General features: G+C 42.1%; 2 protein-coding genes across 6 annotated transcripts in view; one reads left to right on the forward strand and one right to left on the reverse strand.

Annotated features, from left to right (window-relative positions):
* The window catches only part of TOPBP1 (DNA topoisomerase II binding protein 1), a 47,572-nt gene that overhangs the window by 19,353 nt on the left and 15,853 nt on the right, over positions 1-12,366 (forward strand). For all 5 annotated transcript variants that reach the window (XM_074945533.1, XM_074945531.1, XM_074945532.1 and 2 more), the window contains 4 exons: positions 2,184-2,357; positions 3,572-3,681; positions 11,286-11,409; positions 12,000-12,146. In XM_074945533.1, the coding sequence (XP_074801634.1) occupies positions 2,184-2,357; positions 3,572-3,681; positions 11,286-11,409; positions 12,000-12,146 (555 nt within the window). The remainder of the gene's footprint in view (positions 1-2,183; positions 2,358-3,571; positions 3,682-11,285; positions 11,410-11,999; positions 12,147-12,366) is intronic.
* The window catches only part of CDV3 (CDV3 homolog), a 70,759-nt gene that overhangs the window by 14,223 nt on the left and 44,170 nt on the right, over positions 1-12,366 (reverse strand). The window lies entirely within an intron of this gene.

Raw genomic sequence — 12,366 nt, forward strand, 5'->3', positions numbered from 1 at the left:
ATTAGTGATTATCTTTGAGAACTCATGGAGGATGGGAGAGATACCCCAGGACTGTAAATGGTCAAACATAGTGCACCTCTACCCTGATATAACGCTGTCCTCGGGAGCCAAAAAATCTTACCACGTTATACATGAAACCACGTTATATCGAACTTGCTTTGATCCACTGGCGCGTGCAGCCCTGCCCCCCCCGGAGCGCTGCTTAACCATGTTATATCCGAATTCGTGTTATATCGGGTCGCGTTATATTGGGGTAGAGGCGTACTTATAAAAAGCGAAATAAGGACAACCCAGGGAATTATAGACCAGTCAGATTAATGTAGGTACCCAGAAAGATAATGGAGCAAATAATCAATCAATCATATTTGTAAGCATCTAAAAGAAAATAAGGCGATAAGTAACAGTCAACATGAATTTGTCAAGAACAAATCATGTCAGACCAACCTAATATGCTTCTTTGACAGGGTAACAAGCCTTGTTGATAAGGGGGACGCAGCCCACTTTCATAAGGTTTTTGTTACCGTCTCACATGACCTTTTAATAAACTAGTGAACTACAGCCTAGACGAATTTACTATAAGATGGGTGTACAACTGGCTGGAAAACTACTCAGAGAGTAGTCAAACTGGAGAGGCATATCGAGTGGGTCCTGCAGGGATCTGTCCTGGGTCCAGTTCTATTCAATATCTTCGTAAATTATTTGGATAATGGCATAGAAAGTACGCTTATAAAGTTTGTGGATGATACCAGGCTGAGAGGGGTTGCAAGCAGTGTGGAGGACAGGATTAAAATTCAAAATGATCTTGACAAACTGGAGAAATGGTCTGAAATAAATAGGATGAAATTCAATAAGGACAAATGCGAAGTACTGCATTTAGGGAGGAACAATTAGTTACACAAATACTAAATGGGAAATGACTGTCTAGGAAGGAGTAGTGCAGGAAAGGATTTGGGAGTTATAGTGGATCACAAAATAAATAAGAGTCAACAATTTACCACTGTTGCCAAAAAAACAAGCATAATTCTGGGATGTATTAGCAGGAGTCTTGTAAGCAAGACACAAGGAGTAATTCTCTCACTCTATTCAGCACTGATAAGGCCTCAGCTGGAGCATTGTGTCCAGTTCTGGGCACCACATTTCAGGGAAAATGTGGACAAATTGGAGAAAGTCCAAGGAGAGCAACAAAAATGATTAAAGAGCTAGAAAACATGACCTCTGAGGAAAGATTGGAAAAAAACTGGGTTTGTTTAGTCTGGAGATCAGAAGACTGAGGAGGGACATAAGTCTTCAAGTACTTAAAATGGATATTATAAAGAGAAGGGTGATGATTTGTTCTCCTTAACCGTTGAGGGCATGACAAGAAGTGATGAGCTTAAATTGCAGCAACAGAGATTTAGGTGAGACATTGGGAAAAACTTCTTAACTGTAAGGGTAGTTAAGCAATGGAACAAATTATCTAAGGAGGTTGTGTAATCTCTATCTTTGAAGGTTTTTAAGAACAGGTTAGATGAGGGGTTCTCACACTAGGGGTCGTGACTCCTCTGGGGGTAGCAAGCTTATTACATGGGGGGGTCGCGAGCTGTCAGCCTCCACCTCCAAACCCCGCTTTACCTCCAGCATTTATAATAGTGTTTAAATATAAATAAGTGCTTTTAATTTATAAAGGGGGGGGTCGCACTCATAGGTTTGCTGTGTGAAAGGGATCACCAGTACAAAAGTTTGAGAACCACTGGAGACAAAAACCTGTCAGGGATGGTCGAGATAATTCTTAGTCCTGCCTCCATGCCAGGGACTGGACTAGATGACCTGTTGAGGTCCCTTCCAGTCCTACATTTCTATGATTCAATAATCTCTATTTCCTCAATTCTCCATCTGTAAAATTGAGATGTTACTTTCTCCTGTCCTTCGTCTGTCTTGTCTATGTAGATTGCAAGAACTGTAAGGTAAGGGCTGTCTTTTGCTATGTCTGTATAATGCCTAACACAGCGGGACCCCAATCTTGTTTGGGGTCTGTAGATTCTACTGTAATACAAATAAGAAGCGGGTTGGTGTTTGAATAGTATGAAGCCTTAATGTAGATTGCATTAGGGGAGCCTGCTATTCAATGAGAGAACTTTTGATCCTGGAGAAAGGATAGTTCATCTATATTGATTCAATTATTGTTTCTTTACTCTTTTTGGTAGGATGCCCTGGCAGCTTTGGAAACTCCAGGGGCTCCCAATCAGAGAAACAGGAAGCCGAGTACTCCTCTTTCTGAAGTCATTGGCAGGAACTTGAAATTAGCTCTGGCAAACAGCACTCGTCATACAGCAGCTCTTACTGCCAGCCCTCAGCTGCGGGCTGCACAAGCAGAAGTGGTAGGATTATGCTCTTTTTAAAATTTAGTTAATTAAGAACATGCGGTGTAATCATGTAGTTGAGTTAGGAGATGCTTAGCTTTACATGAGAGTTATGAATCATGTTAGCTTTGATACTGTATTTTGATATGTTCAGGCAGAACATTACCTGTCCTTTTGTTTCAGTTGAAAGAGGCAAGACCAGTAATTTTGACTCCTAAAAGGCAGAGAAACTCATTTAAAGATGTTTGTTCTACTGACCTGGTTTAACAATTGTTAGGCAATATGTGTATATAAACATGTAACTGTTGATATTCCATAGTTCTAGAACTTGTAGCTCATCACTGTTAAGGAATTCCCAGTGTCTGGTGTCATGAAAACAGTGGGCAAGGGGTAAATACTTTTACTTTGATTAACTGTAATATTGGAGGACACCCATTATTTTCTGTGAAGTTATTGGAATTTATTTTTGTCATGCATCTCCCTTTTCCCCCATCCTCTTAGAGTGCTGTTATTGCTTCACTTACTCGGAAGCAGGAGGCAAAATATTTCTCACTCTCACCTCCACAATAAGATGAGTTTTGCTCATGTTCCTAGTAGTGTGTTTACATCTCTTTCCTGGAAGCAAGGAGCACAGTCTTTTCATGATTCCTTTTTGTACTAAATCTGATCTATCATGCAGAGAGCGAAGTTAGAGAGAATAGAAAACAGAAATGTGGGAGAAATGTACAGCGGGTGCAGTGCAGTGGACTGAAGACACAGGCAAAGGCAGTGCTTTGTACTAATTGCCACACTTGTACTCTGTAATCAGTATGAGAATGGAGAAATGGAATGACATTTGCAAGGGAAGATTAACAGTAATTTGTCATGCTGTACTCTCCTCTTTCTCACTCCCTTCATGCTATGAACATTTTGGGCCCCCATTCACCTTTATACTAAGATGTTTTTGTGTAGGCAGTTTTAGTATTTTCCCTGTTTAAAAGTTCAAGAAGATTTCAGACTGCTAAGAAAGAGGTGTGAGATATTCTTATGAGACTTTGTGAGATAAGTCTTTTGAGTCCTGGTTCCTGGCATGTGGAGCCATAACAGCACTCCCTTAATAATGGGGAGATTCAGGAAGCAGAGATAAGCAGAACTCTGCTAAGTAGTTTCCCTTCTTTATCATTACAAATGTGTTGGTTTAAAGATGCTCAGAACGTGATTTTTTTCATATTTTTCCCCATGACCATGAACAGGTGGAAGATTCAAAACCTCTTGCTGATCTAGTCATATGTGTTAGTAAGAAACTCAGTAAAAAGCAAAGTGAACTGAATGCTGTTGCCGCTTCTCTTGGAGCAGATTACAGGTATTAACTGATGCCAGCAGTTACTACACTCTGCTTTGATACAACTTTTCGCTCGAATGAATCTGAATGTTGGTGTGTGCATATGGCTTTTAATTATAGCAGAGCATTAACCTTCTCTATATTAAGGTTGCAGCCAGTTTCCATTGTAACGCCCTATATTTGCCTGTCCCCTTCTCCCTAATAACATGGCTTTGAAAATCAGTTTGGCCTGAAAATTCTCAGATATACAATGAAAGGTAAAGAGAATTTTTCAGCATAAGTATGAAGGCAATTTGTCAAACAGCTTTTGAGTTACAGATTATTTTAAAATGTACCTTGATTTTAGATTTTGACTTGGGTCTAATGTATTTTGGGGTCACTGTAGCTCAAAAACTTCTTGTTAATTTTTCTCCTCAAGCTCTTGTTAAATCTCCTCAAATTCCTGCACCATCTAGATATCAAGAAAAGAGGTTGTAATTAAGTAAAGTTATTAACTTTTTGTCCTTAGTTTGGATCCCGATATTGCTCCCCCTGATTTCAGTGGAAGTTTTTTTTGCCATTGACTTTAGTGGGAGCAGTATCAGACATGTACACTTCTATAGGTGATAGCTAAAAGAAATTTTCATTAGTTCAAGTGGTAAAGGCCTGTGTTTTTTGTAACTGGATGACCACAATTCCAGTTTGAGCCTTTGGTAACACCGAAAACAGAGAGATCCTCATGTTTTCAATTATAGATTTAAGTTTCAGTGCCTGCTAGAAAGTGTTTCCGAGAATGTTTTAATTAAATACTTTGAGATTAAAAATCTTTAGAATGGCTCCTTTTTGAAATTTTGAATTGTCTTGATTTGGTTGAAAATAATTGTGCATTGAATTTTAGTGTTAACAAAATGGGCAAAAATGTATTTTGGAAGGAATCCAAATATAAAAGGCCCAGTTCTCCAATACACATAACTTCCATTGTGTCAATTCCATTTATATCAGGACAGAGCTGGATCCTAAACTGTGACCATAAGAGCTCAGGAAGTACGGACTTTCCAATCCTGAGGAAAGCTCATAGAGAAGCTAGCCAAAGAACTAATGTCCTCGGCCTGACTGTCACAAGCTGCTGGAGATACCCAGAGCTGTGAGACACTGTGCTCTCCTTCTTAGCCTCAGCAAGTGGGAGCTTTGCTGCAGCTAAACTGTGACAGTTCCCTGACACACCAGCTTGTCTGCCTTGCCAGCAAACTGCTCAGGGTTCTCCCAGCCCAAACCTTGCCTACCAGGGAACAATTAGTCAGCTCCAGCCCTTGACCCCTGTCATTGTATATTCATAGAGGATATTAAGTTTGCTAATCCTTTAAAGAGACACAAACAGCAGCGTGTTATCTTGACTGTAGTTATCCATCACTTCAGTTCAGTCAAAGCACAGGGTTGGTTTAGCTAAAAAGTAAAACAAATTTGTTTAATCAAAAAGAGAGAGGTTTTAAGTGACTTAAAGCAAAAGGCATAAAGATAGGGTTACAGACAGAAGTAAAAACACACTTTCTAATGGCTAAGATCTAACTTAACCAGCTGCAGTCTTCATTCAAGATAGTGTCCTCACCAGTCTTCCTTTTCCAGCAATGGCAGACTAGGTCTTAGTCAAGGATCCCCATTCTTGTCTCCATAGGTGAAGGATAACTTAAGGGCTCTCTGCCCCTCTCTTTATAGTCCAGTAAACCTTTTAAAAGTATTTCTTCTCAAAGCTCATTGACCCTGCTTCAAGAGGAAGAAACGCTTCTTGGGGGTGCAGTTTCCATTCTCATTGAGATTTAGGGCTGGTCTACACTTCCACTACACGTTGTTGACAAAACGTATGTTGACACCCAAACATTGACAAAACAAAAATCACCAAAGCGTGTTCACGCTTGCTCCCTCTGTCGACAGATCATGTCCACATTGGGGACACCATCATCGACAGGGTGAGCAATGCACCGTGGGTATGTTTCCCATAGTGCAGTGTTGTGGGAAGGAAGAGCTGATCGCTGAGCATCTTGGGATTCTCTCCAAGTTCTCCCACAGCCCCCTCAGCTGCCGAGAGCAGCATCATGAGTAGCCCTGTGAGCTCTCCATGTTGAGGAATGGCAAGGCAGCACAGCAGTCTGTCCCCCTCCCGCTGTAGTAGCAGTCTGCCTGCTGCTGTGTTCCTAGTGCAGGGCAGAACAGGAGCATGCCAATGATTTGCTCTTAGTTTGTTTGTTCCCCAAACAGAGCAGCACACAGATACTTCCCAGAGCTTTGAAAGGGGAGGGACGCATGCCTGTAGGGCATCAGAGATCAAAACACTGAGCAGAGCAATCAGGGCAGGCATTGTGGGATACTGGCGGAAGCCAGTTCTGTCGACAAAACAGTCAGCAGTGTCTACACTGGCTCTTTGTCGACAATAAAGGGAGGGGAAAAGACAAGTCTCTCATAGAGGTGGAAGTTTTTTGTTGCCAAAACTGGGCATTTTTTGTGGCAAAAGTCCCATTGTAGTGTGTACGCTCCTGCTATTTTGTTGCCAAAAGGCAGTTTTTAGCAACAAAACTTGGTAGTAGTGTACACAAGGCCTTAGTGATCATTTTCCTCTTACTTGGTCTCCTGATAGTTTTGATTGCCTGGCATGCAAATATGCTTTTCTTTGTCTTATCTTTAGTCACACCTTGCTCAAATTATGTGGGAACCGCATTCTTTTGTCTGGAAAAAAAACCAACCTATTTATCAACATCCCCTGACATGCCTAATTTAAACACGTTTTAATCATAATTCCAGCACATCTGCATAATCCTTTGGGTGTTGATAGTATATACAACATGCCAGAATATTAGTGATCCATGAGTTATTAGTTTTCTAGTGACACATTATATGACATTATAAAGAATCCTTATTGAGGTTACAGGGACAAACCATCCCGATGTGTAGAAAGAATAGTAAATATGGCAGGCGACCAGCTTGGCTTAAAAGTGAAATCCTTGCTGATCTTGAACACAAAAAAGAAGCTTACAAGAAGTGGAAGATTGGACAAATCATAGAATAGAATAGAATATCAGGGTTGGAAGGGGCCTCAGGAGGTCATCTAGTCCAACCCCCTGCTCAAAGCAGGACCAATCCCCAATTTTTGCTCCAGATCCCTAAATGGGCCCCCTCAAGGATTGAACTCACAACCCTGGGTTTAGCAGGCCAATGCTCAAACCACTGAGCTATCCCTCCCCCTGACCAGGAAAGAGTATAAAAATATTGCTCAGGGATGCAGGAGTGAAATCAGGAAGGCTAAATCACACCTGGAGTTGCAGCTAGCAAGAGATGTTAACAGTAACAAGAAGGGTTTCTTCAGGTATGTTAGCAACAAGAAGAAAGTCAAGGAAAGCGTGGGCCCCTTACTGCGTGAGGGAGGCAACCTAGTGACAGAGGATGTGGAAAAAGCTAATGTACTCAATGCTTTTTTTGCCTCTGTCTTCATGAACAAGGTCAGCTCCCAGACTACTGCACTGGGCAGCACAGCATGGGGAGGAGGTGACCAGCCTTCTGTGGAGAAAGAAGTGGTTCAGGACTATTCAGAAAAGCTGGACAAGCACAAGTCCATGGGGCCGGATGCGCTGCATCCGAGAGTGCTAAAGGAGTTGGCGGATGTGATTGCAGAGCCATTGGCCATTATCTTTGAAAACTCATGGCGATCTGGGGAAGTCCCGGACGACTGGAAAAAGGCTAATGTAGTGCCCATCTTTAAAAAAGGGAAGAAGGAGGATCCTGGGAACTACAGGCCAGTCAGCCTCACCTCAGTCCCTGGAAAAATCATGGAGCAGGTCCTCAAGGATTCAATTCTGAAGCACTTAGAGGAAAGGAAAGTGATCAGGAACAGTCAGCATGGATTCACCAAGGGCAAGTCATGCCTGACTAATCTAATTGCCTTCTATGACGAGATAAATGGCTCTGTGGATGAGGGGAAAGCGGTGGATGTGTTTTTCCTTGACTTTAGCAAAGCTTTTGACACGGTCTCCCACAGTATTCTTGCCAGCAAGTTAAAGTAGTATGGGCTGGATGAATGGACTATAAGGTGGATAGAAAGTTGGCTAGATTGTCGGGCTCAACGGGTAGTGATCAATGGCTCCATGTCTAGTTGGCAGCCGGTATCAAGTGGAGTGCCCCAAGGGTCGGTCCTGGGGCCGGATTTGTTCAGTATCTTCATAAATGATCTGGAGGATGGTGTGGATTGCACCCTTGGCAAGTTTGCAGATGACACTAAACTGGGAGGAGAGGTAGATACGCTGGAGGGTAGGGATAGGATACAGAGGGCCCTAGACAAATTAGAGGGTTGGGCCAAAAGAAATCTGATGAGGTTCAACAAGGACAAGTGCAGAGTCCTGCACTTAGGACAGAAGAATCCCATGCACCGCTACAGACTAGGGACCGAATGGCTCGGCAGCAGTTCTGCAGAAAAGGACCTAGGGGTTACAGTGGACGAGAACCTGGATATGAGTCAACAGTGTGCCGTTGTTGCCAAGAAGGCCAATGGCATTTTGGGATGTATATGAGGGGCATTGCCAGCAGATCAAGGGACGTGATCGTTTCCCTCTATTCGACATTGGTGAGGCCTTATCTGGAGTACTGTGTCCAGTTTTGGGCCCCACACTACAAGAAGGATGTGGAAAAATTGGAAAGAGTCCAGCGAAGGGCAACAAAAAGGATTAGGGGACTGGAACACATGACTTATGAGGAGAGGCTGAGGGAACTGGGATTGTTTAGTCTGCGGAAGAGAAGAATGAGGGGGGATTTGATGGCTGCTTTCAACTATCTGAAAGGGGATTCCAAAGAGGATGGATCTAGACTGTTCTCAGTGGTACCCGATGACAGAACAAGGAGTACTGGTCTCAAGTTGCAGTGGGGGAGGTTTAGGTTGGATATTAGGAAAAACGTTTTCACTAGGAGGGTGGTGAAACACTGGAATGTGTTACCTAGGGAGGTGGTGGAATCTCCTTCCTTAGATATTTTTAAGGTCAGGCTTGACAAAGCCCTGGCTGGGACGATTTAGTTGGTGATTGGTCCTGCTTTGAGCAGGAGGTTGGACTAGATAACCTCCTGAGGTCCCTTCCAACCCTGATATTCTATGATTCTATGACACCTTTTAGATAGAGAGTATAACAATAGTTAGTTGCATTATACTGAACTGGTCATGCCAGCTGAAACTCACTGCTAGCTTCTGGCGTAGGGATGCTCTAAAGGAGACACCAATACAATCTGGATTCATGCCAGGATGTGGGACAGAACAGTTTTTGGGGCACTGATATATGATCTCCTGCTGTTGTTGAAAAGTGGGCAGACAGCTATTCTCATTCTCCTGGACCTCTCAGCAGCATTCAAGTCTGTCAACTATGAATAGAGCCCTACCAAATTCACAGTCCATTTTAGTCAATTTCATGGTCATAGGATTTTAAAAATCGTAAATTTCATGATTTCAGCTATTTAAATCTCAAATTTCACAATGTTGTAATTGTAGGGGTCCTGACCCAAAAAAAGAGTTGTAGGGGGGTTGCTAGGTTACTGTAGGAGGGTTGTGGTACTGCTACCTTTACTTCTGCACTGCTGCTGCTGGAGAGCGGCAGCTGCTGGCCGGGAGCCCAGCCCTGAAGGCAGAGCCACTGTCAACAGCAGCACAGAAGTATGGATGGCATGGGATGGTATTGCCACCCTTACTTCTGCGCTGCTGCTGGTGGGGTGCTGCCTTCAGAGCTGGGTGCCCAGCCAACAGCTGCCTCTCTCCGGCCGCCCAGCTCTGAAGGCAGCACAGAAGTAAGGGTGTCAATACCGCGAAACCCACCCCTCCCCCCATAACCTTGTGACCCCCCTGCAACTCCCTTTTGGGTCAGGACCCTCCAAGTTGAGAAATGCTGGTCTCCCCCCCGTGAAATCTGTATAGTATAGGGTAAAAGCACACAAAAGACCAGATTTCACGGGAGGAGACAAGATTTCACGGTCTGTGATGCGTTCTTCATGGCCATGAATTTGGTAGGGCCCTAACTATGAGATACTGCTGTCCTACCTGAGAGAGGTTGTCCGGGATCTAGGGACATGCACTAAAATGGTTTAAGCCCTGCCTGGAGGGATGAATCCAGTAAGTTGTGATGGGAAACTGTGTCTCTGCCACTAAACGCCTTTCTTATGGAGTCCCACAAGGATCAATTCTCTCTCTGGTTCTCTTCAACATCTAAATGGAGTTACTAGGAGGACTGGTAAGATGACATGGACTCAAGCGCTAGCAATATGCAGATGACACACAGCACTACCTACCCTTCACCACATATGACCATACTGATATCACCAGGATGGTCTAATGCTTGAGTGAGATCAGCTCATGGATGAACAACAGCTGGTTGAAACTGAGCCCGAGCAACACAGAGGTTATGGTAGTGGGCAGAGAAAAACACTCTGAAGAGTTCACAGTCTTGATGCAGTCAGTCTCCTTTGGTTGAAGGCAAACACCCACAATTGGTCATTTCAGTTTAGAAGTTCTCCTGGATTTCTTGATGATGCTAATCTCTCACAAAACAGCATCTGCGAGTAATGCCTTATAACATCTCGTTAGGAGACTCCATCCCATCTTGGCGGATGGTGACCTGGTCTCAATTATACTGCCTTGTCACTTCCTGTCTGGACTACAGCAATGCAGTATATCTGGCCACAAAGCCATCAACCCTTAGTAAACTCCAGCTAATACTGAATGCTGCAGTATGTCTCCTTGCAACACGGGATACCGCAAGGTCATCAGGCTTATCCTCCACTCCCCACACTGGCCTTCCATAGAATATTGAATCAAGTTCAAGGTTTCAGTCCTTATTTTCAAGATGCTCAATAGCCTGGGCCCAGGATATCTGAAAGATCACCTAAAGTTTAGCGATGAAAACCAGGGTATATCTTTGCTCTTCTGGCACAATGGAACTCTCTATGATAAGGCTAAAGCTTGGCCATGCGGGAGATAGAACTTCCTCAGGGGCCAGTTCAAGATTGCGGAATGATCTCCCACAGGAACTAAGGACCATCTCAAACCCTTCTGCACCACATGCAAGGTGTGCTTCTTCAGCCTTGCTGTCTCTAACATCCAATAATAGTGTGCACATTTAAAAGAAAAAACTACAAAAACAGAACCAAACTAAACACTACACTGTGCACACAATTCTCCCTGTGCAGAGAGAATATGAGAGAGAAGAAATCACATGACAGGTGTTGGTCAGATGTGCTACTGAAAGGTGCTCAAATACAAGAAATGGGGAGGGCAATATAAGAACCTGTATAGAATAAAATACAAAAGTATATTGCTGTTCTACATAAATATTTCAATTTATAAAATGGAAAAAAAAACAAAAAAACAAATCAAATGTTAAGGCACATTTTATTAATATTCAATTGAATTACTAAAAGATTCATGACATGATTCCCCAAAAAATTATTGTATGTTGGATGATGGTGATTTTGAGGGGGCAGCTAAATAAGTTTTTTTGTAGCTTTTGTTAAGCTTCATAGTCATGGTTATTTGTCTTGGTGGGTTAAGACTCAGTTTCAAGGATGCAGTAATTATAATATTAAACTGGAGTTGATATCTTCAGATTACATTTTATTGGTGTTTATTCTAGATGGTGCTTTGATGAAACAGTAACTCATTTCATCTACCAGGGAAGACAAAATGACAGCAGTAAGGAGTACAAATCTGTTAAAGAAAGGGGCGTACACATTGTTTCAGAGCATTGGCTTTTAGAGGTATGGAAGAAATTTATTTTTATTTTCCTCTGCAATGTGAAGGAGAATGGAAACAAGATCAGATGTATTGGACTGACTTTCCATTTTTTAAAAAGCACATGCATGGGTTTTAATTGTTCATACACAATAGCTGATGCTTTATGCATGCTGCTTTTAATTTGCAGGCTTCATCCTTCTAAATCTTAAATAATTTTCATTGGTGTACCTTCACCTCGTAGTGACTGTAGAGCTGAAATTGACAATTTCTTCATATATTTGCTTTTCATATCCAATACATGGACTCAGTTTAGCAGAGCTTTTGGTTGAGGTTTCCGTGAACAATAACTTTTTGTTTGCATACGTATTTGCCAATGGGACAGTAGTAAAGTTAGATTTAGCAGTCATGAAGAAAAATCTTCAGAACTTTTTGGAAAGTAAGAATTTCATACTTACTGTCCTAAGAACTACATGTGCCTCCTGTGTTAATGTTTGTTTCCAGTTGTATTATTTTTATTGAAATTTTTTGTATTTAGTTTTGCATCATGCTATCTAAATTACTCTGTTCTTCCCAAATTTCTCATAATTTCTTATATTTATGAACTTTGTTGCAGAGTGCACAAGAATATAAACGACTTCCTGAATCTCTGTTCCCTCACACTTACAATCCCAAAATGAGTCTGGATATCAGTGCAGTGCAAGATGGCAGACTTTCTTCCAGTAGACTTCCATCAACTGGAAAAATAGCAAAGGAAGTTGAGGTATACGATAAGATGTATTGGATTCATTGGCATTATTTTAATCTAGTTGTTTCACTAACAAAATGAATATAAACTAATACAAATATTGTTATTTAGTAATCTCTGGGGTCAAGTTCAGCAGTTATGCAGCTGTAAACTTTCTCTATCCTGGAGACTCCATCAGTTTCTCAGCATTCTAACTCTCTCTTTTAAAAACAACAACAACAAAAAATCTATCTTA

This window comes from Natator depressus, chromosome 2 (genome assembly GCF_965152275.1).
Source record: "Natator depressus isolate rNatDep1 chromosome 2, rNatDep2.hap1, whole genome shotgun sequence".
In the NCBI taxonomy this organism is placed as follows: Eukaryota; Metazoa; Chordata; order Testudines; family Cheloniidae; genus Natator; species Natator depressus.